This window comes from Macrobrachium nipponense, chromosome 24 (assembly GCF_015104395.2).
Source record: "Macrobrachium nipponense isolate FS-2020 chromosome 24, ASM1510439v2, whole genome shotgun sequence".
NCBI classification, from domain to species: domain Eukaryota; kingdom Metazoa; phylum Arthropoda; class Malacostraca; order Decapoda; family Palaemonidae; genus Macrobrachium; species Macrobrachium nipponense.
The window spans coordinates 7,174,061-7,199,754 of NC_061091.1; the positions used below are offsets into that span (position 1 = coordinate 7,174,061).

Here is a 25,694-nt window from a genome sequence, read left to right on the forward strand (position 1 = left end):
CATCCCTTATTATTAATTCTTTACGACTTTATTATATATACCCGTTATGTTCTATTGTCTCCGTCACTTTCGCTTTACTGCAATTTCTTTTCTATTTCTTACTTATTTTACATCTTTCCTTTCGTATGATGCTTGATGAGAGAGAGAGAGAGAGAGAGAGAGAGAGAGAGAGAGAGAAATGAAGATTATATCTGCCAGATTCAAAGTGCAAACAAAACAAGAGGTCTGGAAAATAATACCGAGGTCTCCTCTCTCTCGCGATCTCCTCTCATCGGTTATGCGGTCGTCAGTCTCCTCGTTCTCTTCCTCATCAGGTTCTCACTCTTCTCTCTCTCTCTCGCTCTATTCCATTCCCGAATCCATATTCAAAAGGGTTCCTCGAGGGCTAAGGGTCTTCAATTTTGGCAGGACAAAGGCCCACCAACCTTTTTCTATAGATATATATAGGCAGTGGACCTCACGACCTTATCATGTGTTCAGGTCATTTTTCAATATTTTTCAAGCACTGTACTAAAACAACCCTGCAATAACGAACTCCTCTCTCTCTCTCTCCTCTCAAGCTCCCTCCTCACGCTCCTCGTCCTCCCTGTCTCGTCTATCCTACTCTCCTCTCTCCCTCACGCTCTCTCCCTCTTCCTCGTGTCTCTGTGACCTGTTATAATTATAGATCACGCTACCTAACCTCCTCACCCCAATTATTTTGCGGTTATAATTACATATCTCTAAAATTTAAAATCATCTGAAAGTTATTCCAAAGAAATAACTGGGAGAATTTTTCTAATTCAGCTTCGAGCAGCTTTCAAAGGACCTCCTTCCCGCCCCACACCCCGTAGAAAGCGGTTTGTCCGCCCTGGGCGGGGGCTGGGTAGGTAGAGGGACGAGATGGTTGGGGAGACAGCGTCCCCTCCTCCTGCAACCCTCCTTTGCAACCCTGCCCTTTTGGGTTCCGGGCCCTGGGTAAATAGGGCAGGTAAATAGGGGAACAAGAAGTTAGGGGAGACACGCCCAACCCCATCCCTCCTGGCAAACCTATAAAACCTGTTTGTCCGCCCGGGCTGGTCTGGGTAAGTAGGGGAACAAGAGGGTAAGGGAGACAGCCAACCTTTCCTCCTGCAAACCTGTTTGTCCGCCCTGGGCTGGGCTGGGTAGGTAGGGGAACAAGAGGGTAGGGGAGACATCCAACCCTCCTCCTGCAACCCTGTTTGTCCGCCCTGGGATGGGATGGGCTGGGTAAGTAGGGGAACAAGAGGGTAGGGGTAGAAACAAATCCAATCCCTCCTCCCTGCAAACCTGTTTGTTCTCCGGCCCTGGGATGGGAGGTTAGGGTAACTAGGAAGGGGAAACAAGAGGCATAAGAGGAGACATCCAAACCCACCTTCCTTTTGCAAACCATGTTAGCGCCACGCCAACAAAGGCGGCTCTTGATAAGTCAACAATACTAATAATAATAATAACAATAATAATAATTCAACTTACTTCACTGGATCCTTGAGTTCTTCAATGACGAAGTTCAGGTAATTCCTGAAAAGAACAAAAAAGCAGAATTAGAAAAAAAAGGCAAAACTGTCAATCACTTGATATCAAAACCCCCAACATATTGCACACTCTGATATACAGTTTGGCAACGGCGAGTGGTTCCTCCCCAAACAGGGGATGCAGTCACGAAGACTTTCGCAAATTTTTCATCTTTCTTCTATCATATTCAAGGCAAGAATCTATTTGAACTGAGAGTGACACAGGAAGGCATCAATTAATATTTAAACACTTGAGGAACCCGTAGGCTAACAGACAGTAAATTTGTTTTAATATATCAGTATATTTATCACGTTCTTAATCGTCAAAAGTACACATACATACACAGACAAAGATACCCTAACACATATTTATATATAAACATACATAATGTTCAGTATATATATAGATATATATATATATATATATATATATATATATATATATAATATATATATATGTATAAATATATAAATATACTGAAGAGAGAGACAGCGGTCTCTGAAATTTATTATTTTCTCTCTATATTTTGGTGATTTTTTTGCTGGGCTTCCTTTTATTATATATATATATATATATATATATATATATATATTATTACAGTACATAGATACACAGGGATAGATACGCAGACAGTGACAGATAAAAAGATAAGTGAGAGAGAGAGAGAGACAGACAGACAGACAGACAGAGACAGAGATAACGGTTACAAGGACAGTCACTGCCACAAACATTACGTCCTTTTTAAGAGTGCAAGTTAATCAAACTAAATGGACCCAATTAGTCTCGACCAGTGTTTTCCTTTTTTTTTTTTAACAAAAAAGACCCCGAAAACTAGTTTCTATAACTAAATACGTGACGAGTACCGAATCGCAAAAGGAGGACTATGTCACACCATTTGGAGATTTTTTAAATAGTGAGGAAGGCGTGGTCGAGGTATATATATATATATATATATATATATATATATATATATATATATATATATATATAAATTGTAATAGCACAAAGTTTTGTAGTGACAAACGTATCCAAAAAAAGACCAAAGAATTTGAGAAGTTAAGAGGGCATTGTGGCTATTATAATTTCACACGTATCTGATAAAAGTGACCGATCACAGGGCAGGAAACTCTCTCAGTCTCTCTCGTGAGAGTTCACATAGGCAGGATGTAGTATGTTCCACCTCTCCTGAGGGCTACGTCTTTCAAAAGTATTCCTCAGGAGAGGTGCAACATACGTACATCCTGCCTATGTGAACTCTCTCGAGAGACTGACGGTTTCCAGCCCTGTGACTGGCTTAACAACAGGCCAATCAGGAGCGTCGTAAGGGACGGGCCTGGACATCAGATGCACGGGTGATGTGAATCTACTTGTAGTCTACATCTGGGGAATCTGCTCTCGCCAATCTTCATGGCGGGCGCGTGACGTCATAGAACCGTTCTCCAATGACGTCATTCGCCACTCGAAAATTGACGCAAAATGACCGCTTTCTCTCTCCCTCGGCGAAGATTCTGAAAGACGTATTGCTATCGACTGAAAGCGTAGGTGGTTCGGATTGATCTAAGAACCTACGCAATTCCATTCATAGAAGCAGTCTGGAATTACTGGCAAACGATGCAAGGACAGACCTCTTGCATATTATAGGTTCTAAACATATATATACACACATAGGTACATACTTACATACATACATTTATATATATATATATATATATATACTATATATATATATAAACACACACACACACACACACACACAATATATATATATATATATATATATATATATATATAAACACACACACACACACACACAAACACATATATGATATATATATATATATATATATTTATATATGTATACATGTAAAATACTTTTTTCTGTATTTATGAATGTAAATTGCTTTCAGTTTTTATACCTCATATATATATACTATATAAGTAATATATATAGATATATATATATATACTATATATATTCTACATAAATAAATATTTTTATCCATACACACACATATATATAAAATATATATATATTATATATATATATATATATATATATATATATAAAGTATATGAGGTTTAAACACTGAAAGCAATGTACACGCATAAATAAAAAAGAAGTATTAATCATATATACACATAATGAGTGTGAGTGTGAGCGTGTGTTTCTGTGAGTGTGTATGTGTGTGTATCTAAAAGGATTGAGAATTCCACACAATTTACATTCATAAACACAGAAGCGAGCATTAATTATTCTACAACCAGAAGCCAGCTTAGAAACACATTCTCATAACAGCAGTGGTGTTCAAAGATATGAAAGTAGTCCGCAAGCACGGTCCGTGTCCGCAAGCAAGCAGTCACACGGGTCAACACTCATCTGTACGTCGTAGCAGAACCCTTCGATGATGTGGAACAATGCTGAGATAAACACGTGTATTAATATTGTTATTATTACTCCGCTAAATTGAAAGCTCACTGTGATAAATCAGAGACGTGTAAAATAGAATTTTAAAAAACGAAGATGGAATAATTTGTTAGTTCCCAGAAAATCGAATCTGAATTCTCCTGGAAAGCTGATGGATTGTAAGATGTCTGCCATCTGTTCCAAGTGATAGAAGACAGGTTTGCTAAAAATAAAATTTATCTTGTAAAAATTTTTTTGGCCGCCATCTTTTTCTGATAATAGAAGACCGAGGAATCATAAAAGAATCCAATGATACGTTAAAAAAATTGTACTGTGTTATTTTTTTCATGTTCCAAATAATAGAAGACTGAGGATTGCTAAAAAATTTATTGCGTGAAGTTTCTTGTACCATCCGTTCCAAATATATATATATATATATATATATATATATATATATATATATATATAAACGCTTCTAATGCGTACAAGCACACATGTATGCAGTGCTGTTACGATAGGTATAATGTGTATGCGTCTTTTTCTTATAGTCCTAAAAAAATGTATACAAAAATTAAATTTTTTTGGGACGAATCCTCGGTCTTGTAATATTTGGAACAGATGGCCAAAAAATTTACTGTGTGAATTTTTTTTCATCTGTTCCAAATAGTAGAAGACTGTGGTTTCATAAAAAAAACGTAACTATTTCCTATTTTTTGGCCATCTGTTCCAAATAATAGAAAACCACCGACGATTCCTAAAAATAAAAAAAATGTTTATTGTGTAAATTTTTTTGCTTTCTGTTCCAAATATTACAAGACCGGGGATTCGTAAAAAAAATTATTGTATACATTTTTTGAGGACTACGAAAAAGACGCATACACAACCATATACGATCGTAACAGCACTGCATACATGTGCTTGTACGCATTAGAAGCGTATATACTATATATTATATATATATATATATATATATATATATATATATATATATATATATATATATATACACATATACACACACACATATATATATATATATCGTCAATTCTGGCCATTGGTGGAACAATCTCTCGACAGCTATTTCGCCCTCTTGGAAGACCCAACTAAGTGATTCCGACCTCTCCCGCGACCATATGGTAGAGACATTTCTAAAAGGACTCAGAAACTCAAAAAAGAAAAAAAAAAAAAGGGGTCAGAAAAGGTCACAATTTTTACCCTTTTCGTCCGTCTCCCATAAAAAAAATAGCCAAAGGCGCTTTGGGTATGTAAGGCAAATCAGAGTACAAAGTACTGGGTAACTGCGCATATTTGTGTCGTATATGTATTCAGACTACAAAGCAGCGTAATTAGGTTACATAATGTGCCTGCTTAGGACCAGCAGATATGGTAGCAACCCCAAGTTTAATGTTTATAGACCAGCAGTTATAATACCAACTCGAAGTTCTGATGTTTATATGACATTCATGTCTCTATGACATTCACGTCTATATAAAATTTCATGTTTATATGGCAATCAATGTCACTGCTGAATACGGCCAGGCTAATGACAGATATTGTGATACAAAGGTACGAGAATGACAGCAATTTTAAAATTGTGGAATTAATGTCAAAATCGACGTTATAATTAAAGACTGTTAGGATATGAGCATCGTAAGGCGTACTGTATGTTGATAACACATTCCTGAATACGCAATTGCGCAAATCTGTCTGCGTGTGAGGAGATTCAAATATCATTCTATATCACAGTGGAAAATGGTCAGTTTACTTGTAAGCAATTCAGATATATAATATATATATATATATATATATATATATATATATATATTATATATATATATTATAAATAGTATATATATATATTATATATACGTACGCACACATATATATGAGTGTGCGTATGTGTACGTAATGATTCTCTTTCGGCTTAATGCTACACATACACACATGAACAAATATGAGATACCACCCTAACTACTAATATATACGCAGTTCACCCAACATCACTGGCACCAAAAAACCACAGTCCTAAAAAAATCTCGACGTGTGAGGAGAAACCATGATGATGGATGATGCTGCAGACGATGGATACCCCGTCATCCACCCCCTCACCCTCCCCCCTCCTCCTGCTCCCTCCACTGGCCCCCCTCCCCACAATCACACGCCGTTTCCATGGCAACAGGTGACTGGAATTTCGGTGCCCTCATTCCAACCCCATCTATTCACTCGTAAAACCATCGCACTGGGTTCAGCTTTTGGGGGGTGCGGGGAGGGCGGGGGAGGGGGGGGGGGGAGATGGGTTCTTTTTTGTCCATGTGGGATGGGTGCTCATCATCAGAAAATGGCGTAGGATCTGCTGTAATTATGTGGCGTATGTGCGAATACTGCATGAAGAAACGTCTAAAACTATGGATTATAGATCCGCGTGGACGTGTGGAGTCTTCCATATTATGTAAATGTCATAGCCACAATACCCTCATAACTTCTCAAATTCTTTGTTGCTCTATTTCGAATACGCCTGTCACTACAAAGCCTCGAGATCCAAGCGCAAGAATATGAAGAAATCATGGATGTCCGGTAGCGGGAAACGAACCATACGATACCATAATCACGACAAGGTCACCTTGGCGCCGACCTGACCACGAGAAAGTTAAGAGGGCATTGTGGATATTGCATTTACATAAGTATCTGGTAAAATGACCAGTAGGATCTACATTAATACTATATATATATATATATATATATATATATATATATATATATATATATATGTGTGTGTGTGTGTGTGTGTGTAAACTGAATACATATTTGTTTTTTATATAAAAATCAGAAAAATCTGCTTTTTACACTCATAATTATACATTAACATTTACTTCCAACTCATTTTCACTGTAAATCAGGCTCTCTCTCTCTCTCTCTCTCTCTCTCTCCTTCACTTCACACCAATTTTCAACTCTTCTCTCTCAAGATGAGGGGTCGGCATCGACCCCCTGGGAGCTGAGAGACATTGGAAGCCATCGATAAATTCCTTTGGGGGGGGGGGGGGGGGGGGGGGGGGGACGACTTCTCAAAAGGGGGTCAACTGAAATTTTGGGCCTCAAAAGCTATAGCAATCGTATGAGAACTAAGAATCTGAGAAATAATGCGATGTAGCGTAAGTACTGATATTTTGATACATACATATCGTCTCCATCGTCATTATATTTCATTGCCTTTATCAAATGGTAATAATATGGCCACTTGTCACATCTCGGAATCACAAGAAAATGAAGTAGTTTTAGAAATGCTCATACACGCATGAATTACCTTTAATTCTTAAATAAATACCCGATAAATTTGTTTATTACTAATATCACCAGTACTGCTTGTTTTTGTAGGTCAAAAGTCTGTTGGCTTTGGTTTGGACGCAGCTCAATTTTCATACGAACACCAAGTTCTTTGGAAGCTTGAATTTCAGTCTTCTGACTAATAATAATAATAATAATAATAATAATAATAATAATAATAATAATAATAATAATAATAATAATAATAATAATAATAATAAGTGAATTTTGTTCAAGTCAGGCCCTATTTTCACCCACCAAATCTATCTCATCTCCATCAATTATTTCCTCTCTCTCTCTCTCTCTTTCACCTATAGAGACGTATCGCCTGTTAGTGATGTTTAGATACTCATTCCTTTCATTTACTTCGTTCATTACCGCTCGATCATTCCATTCCCGGATTCCTGGAATGGATGAGGAGAGGGAACAGAATCTTATCGTATTATAATAATCCCATGGGAGGTGGTCGGGTTCATTGCCGCTACTGACATGTTAAATTTGGGGGACCTCTCTAGGGAGATACCCCCCTATGTCCCCTACAGAGAGAGAGAGAGAGAGAGAGAGAGAGAGAGAGAGAGAGAGAGAGAGAGAGAGAGGAATAACTGATGGAGATGAGATAGATTTGGTGGGTGAAAACATGGGCTGACTTGAACAAAATTTCAGTGTGTGTGTGTGTGAGAGAGAGAGAGAGAGAGAGAGAGAGAGAGAGAGAGAGAGAGAGAGAGAATCTTTTTTTTATTAGCTCGTAAATAAACAATTATGATATTTAAACAGAAAACCAGATATCTGGACAGATGAAAAAAGAAAAAAAAACTTATATTCAGAATTGCACATAAAAACATACATGCCCACACACACACACACACACACACACACACACACACTGAAATTATTACTGAACAAGTTTTGGCCAAATCAGAAATCTGCCATTAATGAGGGCGACTGAAGCGTGGTTATGAAAGTTTAAAATCTTCGAAATAAAGCAAATAAAACACGTTTCTTTGTCAAAACCATTTACAAAAAAATGACAAATGTAAAGACGAAAATTAACAACTCTATAAAAATCAGAGCAAGGCTTATTATATATACCGGACATTGAGGGATTATTTCTCAACTTTCGTTATTTATTCAGTCATTAAACAAAAAACCAGTAACGACAACCACTTACTCACATGAGAGAAGAGAGAGAGAGAGAGAGAGAGAGAGAGAGAGAGAGAGAGAGAGAGAGAGCCTCACTGGCAATATATCTGTACGAAGCTATGAAATAATTGTTTTGCCATATCGACAGACATATAAAATGACACACACACACACATATATATATACGTATATATATATATAATATATATATATATATATATTATATATATATATATATATATATATATATGTGTGTGTGTGTGTGTGTGTGTGTGTGTGTGTTATTCACGGAGGATATGGACGAAATGGCGATGGGTTTTCATTTGAAAATAAGAAGTTAAATGTAAAAGACGGGAGGAAAGAAAAAAAGAAATCCACAAATGCTAAAATGAAAAGTTTTGCCTTATCGTGACACGTTATAATCATTATTATTATTATTAATATTATTATTATTATTATTATTATTATTATTATTATTATTAAATTGCACATATATTCACCTGTAAACATGTACAGTAACTGACTGAATTTGTTTGCCATTAGTTATTATTATTATTATTATTATTATTATTATTATTATTATTATTATTATTATTTTATATTATTATTATATTATGCAAATGGATTAAACGTGATACGGAACAATAAGAATGGAAAATTTACTCGAAATGAGAAAGAATGCGACTGATTTCCCTGAAATGAAAATACTACAGTCCACAAATTCATAAATTCGACACCGACGCTATTAGCTGCAGTTGGGGTCTACATCTCTAATCGGATAACGAAAAACAAAAAACGAAAAAAAATTGGAAGTTACCGATACGTACCGTGGAATCTCACCGGCTCTGCCTACGTGTAAACAAACGTTATAATTCTGTCGCGTAACTCGTGGGTTTAGTGACCAATGCTATGTTTATTTTTAAAATTTCCAAAAAAAAGTTTTTTTTTTTAATTTGTTTACTTCAAAAATATTTTAGGGTATTTTTTTTTTATTTCGAAGGATATTGTTGGTAATTTTTCTAATATCAAAAAAATAGCGTGTTAATAATTTTTTCAATTCTAATATCGAAAGAAATGTTGGTATTTTTTTTTTTAATTCTACTATCGAAAAAAATGTTGGTAATTTATTTTATCCTAATATCGAAAGAAATGTTGGTAAAAATTTTTTTATTATAATATCGAAAAAAAAATATTGGTAATTTTTCAATTCTAATATCGAAAGAAATGTTGGATATTTTTTTTTTAATTCTACTATCGAAAAAAAAAAATGTTGGTATTTTTTTTATTCTAATATCGAAGAAAATGTTGGTAAATTTTTTATATAATAATATCGCCAAAAAACAATATTGGTAATTTTTTTTTTATTCGAGACAAAATTGATTGTAAAATTTAATCGCGATCATCTAATTATTTATGGTCAAAAAAATGTTTAAGCTAAAAATATTGTATAAACTGACTGAATTGTTTTGCCATTATTATTATTATTATTATTATTATTATTAATATTTTTTTTTTTTTTTTTTTTTTTTTTTTGTTTTTTTTTTTGTTGGGGTTTTTGGGTGTTTTTTTTTTTTTTTTTTTTTTTTTTTTTTTTAGCTCTATCACAGTCCTCCAATTCCGACTTCGACGAATCCGGGTGGGAGGTTTATTATAGTGTGGGGTTCCGGGTTGCAATCCTGCCTCTTAGGAGTCCATCACTTTTCTTACTATGTGTGCCGTTTCTAGGATCACACTCTTCTGCATCAGTCCTGGAGCACTTCAGCCTCTATTTGTTTTTCTAGATTCCTTTTCAGGGATCTTGGGATCGTGCCTAGTGCTCCTATGATTATGGGTACGATTTCCACTGGCATATCCCAATATCCTTCTTATTTCTATTTTCAGATCTTGATACTTATCCATTTTTTCCCTCTCTTTCTCTTCAACTCTGGTGTCCCATGGTATGCGACATCAATGAGTGATACTTTCTTCTTGACTTTGTCAATCAACGTCACGTCTGGTCTGTTTGCACGTATCACCCTATCCGTTCTGATACCATAGTCCCAGAGGATCTTTGCTGATCGTTTTCTATCACTCCTTCAGGTTGGTGCTCGTACCACTTATTACTGCAAGGTAGCTGATGTTTCTTGCACAGGCTCCAGTGGGAGGGGCTTTTGACCACTGAATCATGCCTCTTTTTGTACTGGTTCTGTGCAAGTGCCGGGCATTCACTTGCTATGTGGTTTATGGTTTCATTTTTCGTATTGCACTTCCTACATATGGGGAGAGATGTTATTTCCGTCTATCGTACTTTGAACATATCTGGTTCTTAGCGCCTGATCTTGTGCCGCTGTTATCATTCATTCAGTTTCCTTCTTTAGCTCTCCCCTCTGTAGCCATTGCCAATTGTCATCGCTGGCTAGTTCTTTAGTCTGTCTCATGTATTGTCCGTGCATTGGTTTGTGTGCCAGTCCTCTGTTCTCTTTCTGTCTTTCTCCTGTCTTTGTATATTTCTGGGTCTTCGTCTACTTTTATTAGTCCTTCTTCCATGCACTCTTTAGCCACGTCGTCTTCACTGGGTTTTCAGATATTGCCCCAGCGCTCTGTTTTCGATGTTGACGCAGTCCTCTATACTTAGTAGTCCTCTCCCTCCTTCCTTTCGTGTTATGTATAGTCTGTGCCGTATTGCTCTGGGTGTAGTGCTTTGTGTATTGTCATTTGTTTCCTGGTTTTCTGATCTATGCTGCGGAGTTCTGCCTTCGTCCATTCCACTATTCCTGCGCTGTATCTGATTACTGGCACTGCCCATGTGTTTATGGCTTTTATCATATTTCCGGCGTTGAGTTTTGACTTGAGTATCGCCTTGAGTCTCTGCATATATTCTTTCCTGATCGTGTCCTTCATCTCTTGGTGTTTATTTTTATATCTCTCCTTCCATTATTCCCAGGTATTTGTATCCTGTCTCATCTATGTGTTTGATGTTGCTCCCATCTGGTAGCTTTATCCCTTCAGTTCATCGTTACTTTGCCTTTTTGTATGTTGACTAAGGCGCATTTTTCTATACCAAACTCCATCCTGATGTCCCCAGATACAATCCTTCACTTCCACGTATGGATTAGGGTATCTATTTCCTTGATGCTCTTACCATACAGCTTGATGTCGTCTATGAACATCAGATGGTTGATTTTGTTGCCTCTCTTTTCTTGAGTTGGTACCCAAGGCATCCATCTTCTGTAGTACTTTTGTCATGGGAATCATGGCTACTACGAAGAGTAGTGGGACAGTGAGTCGCCCTGGAAGATCCCTCTCCTGATATTAACCTCTGCTAGTCTTATTCCTGAGCTTGTAAAGAATTGATAGTTCCAGTTGCGCATTGTATTTTTGAGGAAGCTGATGGTATTTTCCTCTGCCCCATATATTTTCAGGCATTCATATTAGCCATGTGTGTGGTATCATGTCGAAGGCTTTCTTATAGTCTATCCATGCCATGCTTAGGTTGGTTTTCCCTTCTCCTACTGTTCTTCATTACCATTTTATTATTATTATTATTATTATTATTATTATTATTATTATATTATTATTATTATTATTATGCAAATGGATTAAACGTTGATACGGAACAATAAGAATGGAAATTTACTCGAAATGAGAAAGAATGCGACTGATTTCCCTGAAATGAAAATACTACAGTCCACAAATTCATAAATTCGACACCGACGCCTATTAGCTGCAGTTGGGGTCTACATCTCTAATCGGATAACGAAAAACAAATTGGAAGTTACCGATACGTACCGTGGAATCTCACCGGCTCTGCCTACGTGTAAACAAACGTTATTAATCTGTCGCGTAACTCGTGGGTTTAGTGACATGCTATGTTTATTTTTAAAATTTCCAAAAAAAAGTTTTTTTTTTAATTTTGTTTACTTCAAAAATATTTTAGGGTAATTTTTTTTTTATTTCGAAGGATATTGTTGGTAATTTTTCTAATATCAAAAAAATATGCGTGTTAATTTTTCAATTCTAATATCGAAAGAAATGTTGGTATTTTTTTTTTAATTCTACTATCGAAAAAAATGTTGGTAATTTATTTTATCTAATATCGAAAGAAAATGTTGGTAAATTTTTTATTATAATATCAAAAAAAAGATTGGAAAAAAAAAAATTAATTAATTTTTCTATTCTAATATCGAAAGAAATGTTGGTATTTTTTTTTTTTAATTCTACTATCGAAAAAAATGTTGGTAATTTTTTTTATTCTAATATCGAAAGAAAATGTTGGTAAATTTTTTATTATAATATCGAAAAAAAATATTGGTAATAATTTTTTTTATTTCGAGACAAAATTGTTGGTAAAATTTAATCGCGATCATCTAATTATTTTGGTAAAAAATGTTTAAGCTAAAAATATTGTATAAATCATAATTAAAAAAAAAACTTGCTAACAAAATCTAGTTTGGAAAAAGCAAAATTCTTCTCGGTCGAAACACCTATATTTTTTGTGTGAAAAAAAAGTCTCTCCTAAAAAAAAAAAAAAAAAAAAAAAAAAAAAAAAAAAAAAAATTTTGACAGCAGCTCAGAAAACTCACTCATGGCTTATAACTACAAAGTACCTTCACTGTAAAATTAATCAAGAAGCAGGTCTACAGTGACTAACAAGTTTTATTGTTAATCCTGTAAACATTTCATGATAATTTCTAGTTAAATCCAAAGTTATTTGGTGATGTAACCTGGCGTGACGTCACAAAAAGTCTTGCAGGTTATTCGAGGTAAATGAGAGGTTATTTCGTTGTTCAATAGGTCAATATTAGCAGAGAAAGGAAGAACAACACGTGCCACATCCACTCACACAAACTCTAAAAAAACTGTGCACAATCTCAAGATAAAATTAAAACATATACATGAACAAAACGATTCTCATTCTAATGCATATATTTAGACAAGCCAAAAGACACGTCAAGAATACACGCCCCCCCCCCACACTACCCCCGCCCTTGCAACACAGATTCTGATATGCTAATGGGGCCGAGGTTTGCCAGATTGACATGCAACAATGACAGCTTACAAAAGGCAATTGGCCATTTGCCATTTCGTCCACAACAACAAACACATGTGTTGATGGGGCGGCTGAATCATTATGACGATTGGGACACTGAAAGAAGAGAGGTTTGGCCGGGGGGGGGGGGGGGGGGGGGGGGTGTGAGGAGACAGACTGGGGTCTGGGCGAAAATTGGGGAATGACGGTGTACATTTGAACGGAGTACTGATCACAAGTCTACCTTTTGTTCTTTATTTAATTTTTTTCAAGCTCTTCACTAACATTGACAGATCGCACTCGCTCGACACGTGGAATAGGCTGCCACCAGAAGTTGTAAACAGCAACAGTGTGAAAGAGCTTAAAAAGAAAGCTAGACAAAATCATTAGGAGGACACTGTGAATGAACAGTGGAATCTGCTCCTACAGATGAGTAAGCACACGATGTCTCCTCTTAGGATGGACTAACAAGTCTTTGAGACATCCTAATCCTTGTAAATCCTTGTAACTAACAACTCAAATCCTTGTAACTCGTTGTAACTAACAGCTCAGATCCTTGTAACCCCTTGTAACTAACAGCTCAGATCCTTGTAACCCCTTGTAACTAACAACTCAGATCCTTGTAACCCCTTGTTACTAACAACTCAGATCCTTGTAACCCCTTGTAAATAACAGCACAGGGCAATTTCTTCACGGCTTAGGTCAACAGGGGCATACTAGGTTAGGGCTCCCACAGCTCATACCAACTTGATTAGTTGAGTTTGGGACCCACCAGCAGGTTCCTCGTTGTGCAAGCCTCGTACTACAGGTAGATGCGCCACGAGGATCAGAATGAGATACAGATAGATGCAGGTACAGAATAAACATGATATATATGACTGCGCGCGTTTGAAGAGACATGTCGCCTGGTGACGGCCAATTCGCCATAGCATTCTCGCTACGGATGGCTAACTACTCTGATAATATGAGAGGGGATTCTGTAATTAGAGAGAGAGAGAGAGAGAGAGAGAGAGATGATGAGAGGAGAGATGAGGAGAGAGAGGAGAAGAGAGAGAGAGAGAGAGAGAGAGAGAGAGAACTAGTCAGCCAGAATTAAATTTATCATCCTTGATTTGCTTTTTGTAGAGTTCTCTAACGAACGAATTTGCCAATCTGATATAATATATATATATATATATATATATATATATATATATATATATAATATATATATAATATATAATATATAGATATATATATTATATAATGTGTATATATATATATATATTATATATATATATATATATATATATATATAATATATATATATATATATTATATATAATATGTAGAAGACTAGTAAGGAGGCTCAAGTCCTACAGATATCACAAAGGTGGAGAGGTAAAGGCATGTCTCAGCGTAGTACATAATTATTGCCGACGTTTCACATCACTTCGATGCATTTTCAAGGCTTGGGAAGGCTGGGAATGACTAAAAAAAAAATATAAACAAAACATACAAGACTCGTCACTGATAAACAAAACACCGTATCTAAATATTTAAAATTTAAAAAAAATTGAACACTAAACAAAACATTTAAAATGTAAACATTATTGTACAACACTACTAGGTTGTACCGACTTTAAATGCCCAGTCCTCGTCAGTTCAGCTGTTCATAGCCTAACCACTTGTTTGTTTACATAGTTTTTTGTGTGTGGGTGTTTTGTTTTTTACTTTATGATTTTTTTTTTTCTCCCACACTCTGTCCTCAGTCACCTTCTATTTTTTACTCTGGTAGGTTGTCTTCTCCAACCTAGTGTTGTTGTACAATAATTTTTACATTTTAAATGTTTTAGTGTTCAATTTTTAAATATTTTAAATATTATACGGTGTTTTATCAGTGACGAGTCTTGTATGTTTATAGTTTTTTTTATCATTCCCAGCTTGAAAATGCATCGAAGTGATGTGAAACGTCGGCAATAAATTATGTACTACGCTGAGACATGCCTTTACCTCTACCACCTTGTGGATATATATATATATTATATGATGTGTGGTGTGTTGTGTGGTGTGTGGTGTGTGTGTATGTGTGTGTGTGTATCTACTGGTCATTTTTACCAGACACATACGTCAATGTAATAGCCACAATGTCCTCTTAACTTCTCAAATTCTTTGCTGTTTTGTTTTTTTGGATACGCTTGTCACTACAAAGCCTCGAGATCCAACTTCAAAGAAATGTGAGAGAAATCATGATGTCCCCGAGTACCGCAGGAATTGCCACAGATTAGAATTTGGGAAACAAATGACTCTCATCAGTTCTCGTCAACGATAAAAAAAAAACACAAAAAAAAAACATTAAGTTTTAGCTTTCCAGTTGGCGAGTCGAGTCAGTACTCTGTAATGATCCAGGTGTTGCTGTTTCAAACAACTGGGAATTTCCTACATCGAAACACTTGCCTGGGCAAATAATTATTACCCGAGGCTCACAACACTTCCGGCGGGTTTAATTGTGGTGGCATGTGAACCCACATGGCTCAAATTTGGATAAATTCGATTGGAATGAAATAGGTCGCCCATTGAAAACAAGGCGTGATCTGGACCTCAGCTTACGCGACACGCGTGCGAGATTCTCCCTTCACACGTAAGTTGTCAGCGTTATATTTAAAACTTGACGTAAATTACAACGTGCTAAAATCCACGGTCAAATAGAGCCTTGTTCCAACAACAAAAATTAAAATTTATACGCTACATTTCATTAGAAATCATTATCCTGTACCGTTTAACAAGCACATTATTTATTTTTGACTTTTTTATTTTAATAAATAAATCATAAGTATCCTATATCCTGTATCTTTAACTCAATGCGAAACACCTCTTTCAGACATTTTTAAGCTTTTCCACAGATCATCTGAATAATATCCTCTCTCTCTCTCTCTCTCTCTATGGGTTTTTATAACCGCTTCACTGACATTTTAACAACCATTAGTCAAAAATGAAGAGCAGAAAATACCTATTATCGCTCTCTCTCTCTCTCTCTGGATTTTTATATCCCTTTCACTGATATTTCAGCAACCATTAATAAAAAGATGAAAGAGCAGCAAATACTTATTCTCTCTCTCTCTCTCTCTCTCTGGGTTTTTACAGCCGTTTCACTGATATTCCGCCAACCATTAATAGAAAATGAAAGAGCAGAAAATACTCTCTCTCTCTCTCTCTCTCCCAGCGGCCCAGATAAGACGGGCAACGTTTCCCAGCCGGGAAATACGCAGGGCATTATCTCCCTTCCTCGAGGACGCGTCCGCCATCCTGCCGTGGCTGTCTTCTTCTTCTTCTTCTTCTTCTGTCAGTCTTTATCACCTCTATGGCCTGGGAAATTTCAGCTTCTCTTTGGAGGATTCGAGAGAGAGAGAGAGAGAGAGAGAGAGAGAGAACCCATGGGATTCCTTTATCTGGTTTTTAAGTCAGTGGGCGGCAGATCATATATACAGTTAATAAAGGAATATGACAAGGGGTGATCAGACCTCCAGCGTAATAAGTTATATTTCATTAGAAGTAATTGTTCTCCTAGACCTTCAATTAATGAAAAAGAAGACGTGATCCGTCCTCCAGCGTAATAAGTTATATTTTATTAGAAGTAATTGTTCTCCTAGACCTTCAATAATAGAAACACAAGGCGTGATCCGTCCTCCAGCGTACTCGGGCCGTGTGCTAAAATCTACAGTCAAATAAACCCGTTGTCTCACCAACGAAAATTCTAATAAATACGTTATATTTTATTAGAAGTAATTGTTCTAACAGACCTTCAATTCATAAAAAACAAGGCGTGATCCGACCTCCAGCGAACTCGGGCTGCGTGCTTAAATCTACGGTCAAATCTTTAACTCGATGCTAAACACCTTTTTAGGATTTCCATAGGCCTTTCCTACCCCCACAAGAACAACAACAGTAAGAACAACAAGAATTCCCATAAACCTTTCCTACAACAGTAAGAACAACAAGAATTCCCATAGACCTTTCCTATCCCCACCAGAACAACAACAGTAAGAACAACAAGAATTCCCATAGACCTTTCCTATCCCCACCAGAACAACAACAGTAAGAACAACAAGAATCCCATAGACCTTTCCTATCCCCACCAGAACAACAACAGTAAGAACAACAAGAATTCCCATAGACCTTTCCTACGCCCACCAGAACAACAACAGTAAGAACAACAAAAACACCCATAGATCTTTCCTACCCCTCAACAAGTACAACAACAGTAAGAACAACAATAATTCCCATAAATCTTTCCTACCTCCCAACAAGTACAACAACAGTAAGAACAACAAGAACAACAACAACAAATAGCAAAGTAGTGCGTAGGCTTACTCCCGGAGTAAGCACAAATGATACCAATCACGTGTTATCGAAAGAACATTCTTCTTCCTTTACGCTGTTTATCCATAATACGCAGAAATAGAAGTTATGAACACATTATATGAGGACATATCCTCACAAAAATCCGAAAGGAAATAGTACACGATACAGATGAAAATGGGTTCGTATTATGGAGCGAACTTCTTCTAGGACCCAGTTTCCATAATGGCATAACCATCGGACGGCCAAAGTTTGGCCACAACAATGTTTCCTCCTGACCTTCCGAATTTGATAGAGGTACCCCATAAAGAACATCGAAATTCTCTACTATATATATATAGTTATACTATATATATATATATATATATATATATATATATATATATGTATGTATGTATGTGTGTGTGTGTGTGTGTGTGTTGTGTGTGTGTGTGTGTGTGTGTGTGTGGCATTCGCCAGTAAAATAAAACATATAGATACACATACGAAATTAAATTCAACATCAATCAAAATAACACACACACACACACATATATATGTATATATATATATATATATATATATATATATATATATATATATATATATATATATAAACACTAATTTTTCGAAACAACAGTTCAGAACCCCTAGAGTTTATCCTACAGTACTCAAACTCAACCTCCCAGCCGCAATCAGCCTCTCTCTCTCTCTCTCTCTCTCTCTCTCTCTCTCTCTCTCTCTCTCTCTCTCTCTCTCTCGTTTCTTTATGAGGCCCAGGAGAAATGAAATCATAAATCCAGATAAATCTCCATAAGGCATTTTGACGATGCCCGTGGCCTGCGACAGAATAAATGAATGAATATTCTCTTGGAGACCAGAACCTCACTCATGTATAGGAACGCTTGTGCAATGAGACTGACTTGGTTGAAAATTTTCAGACTGATTTGAAATCTCTTGCTACAGATTTTTGTCCAGTCAGTCTTATTGTAATCCTCTCTCTCTCTCTCTCTCTCTCTCTCTCTCTCTCTCTCTCTCTCTCTCTCTCAGTGTACATTAGGAAGCTTGATTCTAGTTGACAGAAAATTTTTTGTTTAATTTGACCCTCTACCTCTATAGAAGTTCTAATTTCTTCCTACTGCAAGTTTTCTATAACCTGAGAGAGAGAGAGAGAGAGAGAGAGAGAGAGAGAGAGAGAGAGAGAGAGAGAGAGAATTAAGCCCGATAATTAGATGGTCTTCGTCGGAGACAAGCTTCTCCTGGGTGATCTGCACGACTTAGGTAACGTCTCGAATTCGAGCGAATTAGCCCCGACATCAGTATTCCTGATGGCGGCAACACACACCGGCGGGGTTTTATGTGGCCTTTTTAACACTCTATTTCGTAAGGTCGCGACTCGATAAATGAAAGAATGTGAGCAAACATACGTCAGTCATACTGCGATTTCAACTTTTAATTGATTCGTTTCGTAAGGTTTTCTATGAATTCAGTCAGAGGGTTCGTGGGGGACAATCCAATATAACAGACAAACGTCGAGGCTTGAAATAAACAAACTGTATCCATTAAATATATTATTATCGATCCTTGCTGGTTTCAGTAAGTAAACTCCTCTTTTTCAACATCTGTTAAAACAGGTGTACAGACGGGAATCCCATTTAATTGCCTGAATATAGAATTATGGCCAAAGGCCAATCACTGGGACCTATGAGGTCATTCAGCGCTGAAACGGAAACTGACAGTACAAGGTATGAAAGGCGTAACAGGAGGAAAACCTCAAAGCAGTTGCAATATGAATCAACTGTTAGGACAGGGTGGAAAGTAAGATGGAAGAAAGAGAATATGAAAGGAGGTACAGCAAAAGGAACGAAAATGGTTGCAGCTATTGGCCGAAGGCGCGCTGCAGAAAACCTTCAGTGATGCCTACAGTGCGTCGCGTGAGGTGCACTGACGGCATCGCCTCCCTACGGGGGGAATCCTTATAGGACTCCCGGCTGGAGAAAGCGCCACTAATCCTTCCGTAAACGATGATTCCTTATCTTTTCAAACTGTTTTTTTTTTTTTTTTTTTTTTTTTGTGACAGTGAAGCAAGAAAGGGAAAATAAATTTGATAATGACGGAGACAGAAGAGAGAAGATGATAAGAAGGGAATAGACTGATGATGGGAGGGAAGTAATGAGGGCAGTATAGGAGGAGGAGGAGGAGGAGACGCGAATAAATGATAATAACCGAGAGAAAAAGAATAATGAGATGGAACGAGAATAAGGAGGACTGGTAAAACGGCTGTAGGAGAGGGGGGGGTAGGGTTGGGGGTGGGGGTTAGGGGTGGTGGGGGAGCGGGGGAGAGGGACGTTCACTTGTCATATATTTTTAGGGGACCAAAACAGAGATGCAATCCCTTTCATTATGAGAGAAGAAGGTCAGTGACCGACCGACTTTAACCCTTCCATATGCTGTCACCGGTCTTGTTTGTCTCCCGTTTCATACTACCTCCTCCTCCTCCTCCTCCTCCTCTTCTTCTTCTTCTTCTTCTTCTTCGTCTGCTGATGCCAGCATCGGCTTTACCCTATTACTGCCGTGGCATCCGAGATGCTGACCCATACCAAGATAAAAAAAAAAAAAAAAAAAAAAAAAAAAAAAAAAAAACGCCAGATGAACGGCAAAGGACAGGGGATACCAAAGCCTCTATGTTTATCAAGTTATCACTGTATGTAAGAAGCTGAGAGACTTACATAAAACACACACACACACACACACACACACACACAAAGCCTTTCCACTCCTTATGCAAAAGGGGGTTGGGGGTTGAGAAGAAGGGAGCCAAAAGGCAAAACTTTCGGGATGACATTGCTACCACAACCTTCTGTATACCCTAGTTGCAACCCAAATGGTCGACTGACTACCATGTATATATAATTCATACGACTACCAACTACAAAATTTATTGTTTGGGTTAGCAAAGGCGTAACTGTAATGAAGAAAAAGTGCCTATAGTCTTCGAAGTAGGTTAGATGATCAAACCCGGAACCTCTGGACAGAGCGGGCAGTAGTCTGGGTTTTCGCTTACTCGGGGAGTAACCCTTTAAACTACTTTGTTTTTTTGTTGTATTTGTTTTTGTTATTGTTGCTGTTACATTTTCATTCGAATAAATAATCATATATATCCTATCCTAACATTCCCGTATCTTTAACTCAACGCGAAACATCTTTTTCCGACCTTTTTTAAGGCTTTTCCATAGGGCTTTGCTAACCACCCCAACAAAAACAACAATAACTAAAACAAAATAGTTTGCAAAATTCTTCCTACCCAGCAACAAAAACAACAACAAAGCATTTTGCAAGATTCTTCTTACCCAGCAACATAAACAACAACAAAGCATTTTGCAAGATTCTTCTTACCCAGCAACATAAACAACAACAAAGCATTTTGCAAGATTCTTCTTACCCAGCAACATAAACAACAACAAAGCATTTTGCAAGATTTCTTCTTACCCAGCAACAAAAACAACAACAAAGCATTTTGCAAGATTCTTCTTACCCAGCAACATAAACAACAACAAAGCATTTTGCAAGGTTCTTCTTACCCAGCAACATAAACAACAAACAAAGCATTTTGCAAGATTCTTCTTACCCAGCAACATAAACAACAACAAAGCATTTGCAAGGTTCTTCTTACCCAGCAACATAAACAACAACAAAGCATTTTTGCAAGATTCTTTCTTTTACCCAGCAACATAAACAACAACAAAGCATTTTGCAAGATTCTTCTTACCCAGCAACATAAACAACAACAACAACAACAACAACAAGAGTATAGTTTGCAGGCTTTCATCCGAGTAAGCCAAAAAAGACCAAATAGCCACATTCCTTTTCCATAGGACTTACTTCGCGAGTAAGCTATAAAAAGAAAACTACTTAACAAAAAGGTCCTAAATAGCCACATCACCTTCATACCTCATTCATTACCTTTCGCGACAATAGCCTGGCGGACAATGGACTCCCCCCAAACAATAGCTGGGGAGAGATCGTGAAACGGCACTAGGTCCCAAAACAAAAGCACTGTAGTAGATGACCTGAACAACAGATGGCGCCCTTGGGACTTGATCCTTCTACTCGGTTCCGCATAGAAATAAAGCAAATAACGGTAAAACTTTATTGGACTCTTCTAGTGGATGTAATTTTTGCAAAATAAGAAAACGAACGATATAATGCACGGAACAATATTATAAAAATAAAATAATTTGCAGGCAGAGAGAAGAGAACAAAAGAATTTTTCCCCTTTTAGAATAAACAGAGAGAGAGAGAGAGAGAGAGAGAGAGAGAGAGAGAGAGAGAGAGAGAGAGAATGTTTCTGACAAAAATCATGCGGTCAACTATTCACACTGAGAGAGAGAGAGAGAGAGAGAGAGAGAGAGAGAGAGAGAGAGAGAGAGAGAGAGAGTCGGACCTATTAAAAGTGGCATATAGGTACGTAGTGGATGACGGAGGTTACAAAATATGTATGCAAGGGCAGTTATGTCATGAATAATGATTACGGCGCCAACTTATTTTCATTCTCGTGAGCATTACGTAAACACAGAAGAGGACTCTGTCATTATCTATTACGGTTGAGCTCCGTTATGGTTCCAGCCGGTCTGATCCTTGGATTTTATCAAACTTTTAATTACCCAATTACAACAACAAGGCGTGAAAATATCTCTGAATTCGATAACACGCTTATTACATGGCGCTAATTAAAATTAGTTCATATCTGTGTCGAGAGAGAGAGAGAGACGAAAACAAACCAACATTACACGGCGTTGATCAAGGCATTGTTGTTCGTAATATTTATATTTAAGAATAAAAGAAGACACGGAAAAAATATATATAAATACGATTGACAATGAGAGGACTGTGTGACTGACCCAGAAGCTACGTGTGTGCTCCCAAACCAATATTTATTTTTTTAAAAGATCCTCCAAGGAGTCAGTGTTCCATTGTCTTCAGGAGACCTTCGGGCTTATCGCCTTTTCTTAGGTCTCGCGTCTGTGTTTTTCTTTGATTTCTTCTCCACTCTCCATATGTGTGTTTGTGTTTGTGTTTGTATGGTGTTTTGACGTTGCATGGAACCAGTATGGTCATTCAGCAACGTCGAGAGTGATGAACTTCTATCATCAGATATACACATCTCTAACATCTCAATATTATGCCCGAGAATCGAACTCGCAGCCACCGAGGTGGCACGCCAACACCATACCAATCACGCCACTGAGGCGCTGTCCACTCTCCACTGTAGTCTTAAGGCGCTGTCACACTAACGAAATATCCGTCGACTTTTTCTGAGTTTGTCGTCGACTTTCCAAAGAAGTCAACGTCATTCCGTACTCTGGTTGTCACACGTGTTCTTCATACCGTGGTGGTCGTCGTCAAAACGTAAACAAACCATCTGAGCTGTGACTTTCCGGACTGATAAAACAACTATGCTTTATAACACAAAGCAACTAGTGGGTCGTGCTTGCATGTGTTTAATGATGTCGCATAGAATTAAAAAAAAAGTCTTTGGGTTCGGTCCTGGTTAAAAAGACGCGAAAAGTTTTATTTTAAAAAAATAAGCTAGGGCTATAGCCTAGATAGGCTATTCGTAACCTTGTTTACACAACCGCAGTCAGACTGTATTATAAATTAAGCTAGAGAAACACCACAAATTTTAAAGATTTTTCTTTATATTGTTTGCTAATGCAAACAAAAACACATAATGAGAGCAGATCTAGGCTATAAAACAATCTGATATTCACGGTATAGCATGCTTATCTGTTTGAAGATCAGCAAGCTCAGGAAAGTTTTCCCTGAGTCGCATGGTGATTTCTTGGTAATTTTTCCATTTAAGACCCTTTTTCATAAAACTATCATGCGTATGGTCCCATAAGCATCGTGTCTCCCTCATATCTTCGACCAAAAACTGTTCTGGCAATCTTGTCCACTGTACAGACAACTTCATCTTGCATCCGATGACTTGAAATGCGCGCTCTCCGAGATATAAACAAACAATAAAGTCGACGGTAGCGATGGGTTGAATTCGATCAGTACCGTTTTGAAAATTCGTGACGATGACACCAGAAAGTCGTCGTCAAAACATGAAAAGTCGACGGAAATTTCGCTAGTGTGACATCGTCTTTATAGTCTTATATTTCTGTCGTCTTTCTAAGGCGTTCACGGATTTCTTTTAACTACTTTACGTGATTCATTCTCTTCTTCGTCTTTGCAGGCTTCTTTGCACGTTGACATTGTTGTTTAAGACTAAGCCGGCCTTACGCCAGCACGGGCTCTTGCTCATAGAGCAGCCTCATATGCGTATAGTAATATTACGTCGTAGCCTCCTACTCAGCATGATCCCCTTCCATTCGTCACGCTAGACGTCATTTTCGTCTTGTCACCTTCCCTTCCTCATCTTTCCCTCCGTAATCACAGCAGCTTCGTAGCAATCGCTCCGCAAGGACAGTCGACTTCTTACTCAACCGATGAATAATGTTCGCGATGATCGCGTAACATAACTCAAGGTAATAACTCTGCCTATCGTGATTTAAGGATGTGCTTAGTTTTTTTTTTTTTTCTTCATATTTTCTAATTTGCATCAGCGTTCGACGCCCGTCCTCTCCTCTCTCTCTCTCTCTCTCTCTCTCTCTCTCTCCCTTATTAATTATTCTTGGCTTTTTCTTTTGCTGTAGCTCTTAGACAGCTGTTATTTCTCTTGTTTATTTAAGTAGAATCACATATTCTCGATATATATATATATATATATATATATATATATATTAAATACATATTCTATCTTAAATAAATATTCTATCTTAAGTAAAGAGTCTTCCTTAAATAAATAGTCTATCTTAAGTAAAATAGTTTTCCTTAAATAAAATCTACCTTAAATAAATATTCCACCATGAATAAATATTCTACCTTAAATAAATATTCTACCTTGAATAAATATTCTACCTTGGATAAATATTCTACCTTGGATAAATATTCTACCTTGGATAAATATTCTACCTTGGATAAATATTCTACCTTAACTAAATATTCTACCATGAATAAATACTGTACCCTGAGTAAATATTCTACCTAAACGAATACTCCACCATGAATAAGTATCTACCTTTAATAAATATTGTAACTTGAAAAAAAAAATACTTTAACATGAATAAATATTCTCCTTGAGTAAATATTCTACCTTAAATAAATACTCTGTCAAGAATAATAACTTAAAGCAAACCTGAACGAGAGAGAGAGAGAGAGAGAGAGAGAGAGAGAGAGAGAGAGAGAGAGAGAGCGAGAGAGAGAGAGAGAAGTAGGACATGTGTGGGCGTGAATACAAGTGTGCCTGCACACGTGTGTGTGTATGTGTGTGTGCGCGCGAGCGCGTAAGCCGACCGTACACGGGTCGATGTGGTTGGTGGTGGCCTGTGAGGGTGAGGTCGGGTGGGGTGGGGGGATCTCCCCAACAATGGAACACCAGTCTAATGGATGGAGTGGGGGGGGGGGGTCTGGGAGGACGAGAGGGAAATATCCTACGGGGGAGGGTTATGAAAGGCGGTGGTGTGGTTTATAATGGAGTAACTGAAAGGGGACGAATGGAAAGGGTAAAATACCTGAAAAAATATAGATTATTATTATTATTATTATTGTAGAAATAGCATCCGTATGATCAGCTGGAATAATATTAGCATAACAAAGACAACATGTTAGATCAAATTTAACATGATTCTCGTTTAAGGGAGAGAGAGAGAGAGAGAGAGAGAGAGAGAGAGAGAGAGAGAGAGAGAAATAATATTAGCATAACAAAAACTGCATGTTAGATCAAATTTTATATGATACTCATTTAAGGGGGAGAGAGAGAGAGAGAGAGAGAGAGAGAGAGAGAGAGAGAGAGAGAGAGAGAGAGAGAGAGAGAGAGAGTCAGCAACAAGTGCTACTGAGGAACAGAGGAAGCAGGAAAAGCGCTCAACAAGTTGTTCAC

General features: G+C 37.3%; 1 protein-coding gene across 4 annotated transcripts in view; it reads right to left on the bottom strand.

Moving 5' to 3' along the window:
- LOC135205403 (large neutral amino acids transporter small subunit 1-like) overlaps window positions 1–25,694 on the bottom strand; it is a 199,280-nt gene that overhangs the window by 40,497 nt on the left and 133,089 nt on the right. For all 4 annotated transcript variants that reach the window (XM_064235907.1, XM_064235906.1, XM_064235905.1 and 1 more), the window contains exon 4: window positions 1,477–1,521. In XM_064235907.1, coding sequence (XP_064091977.1) covers window positions 1,477–1,521 — 45 coding nt within the window. The remainder of the gene's footprint in view (window positions 1–1,476; window positions 1,522–25,694) is intronic.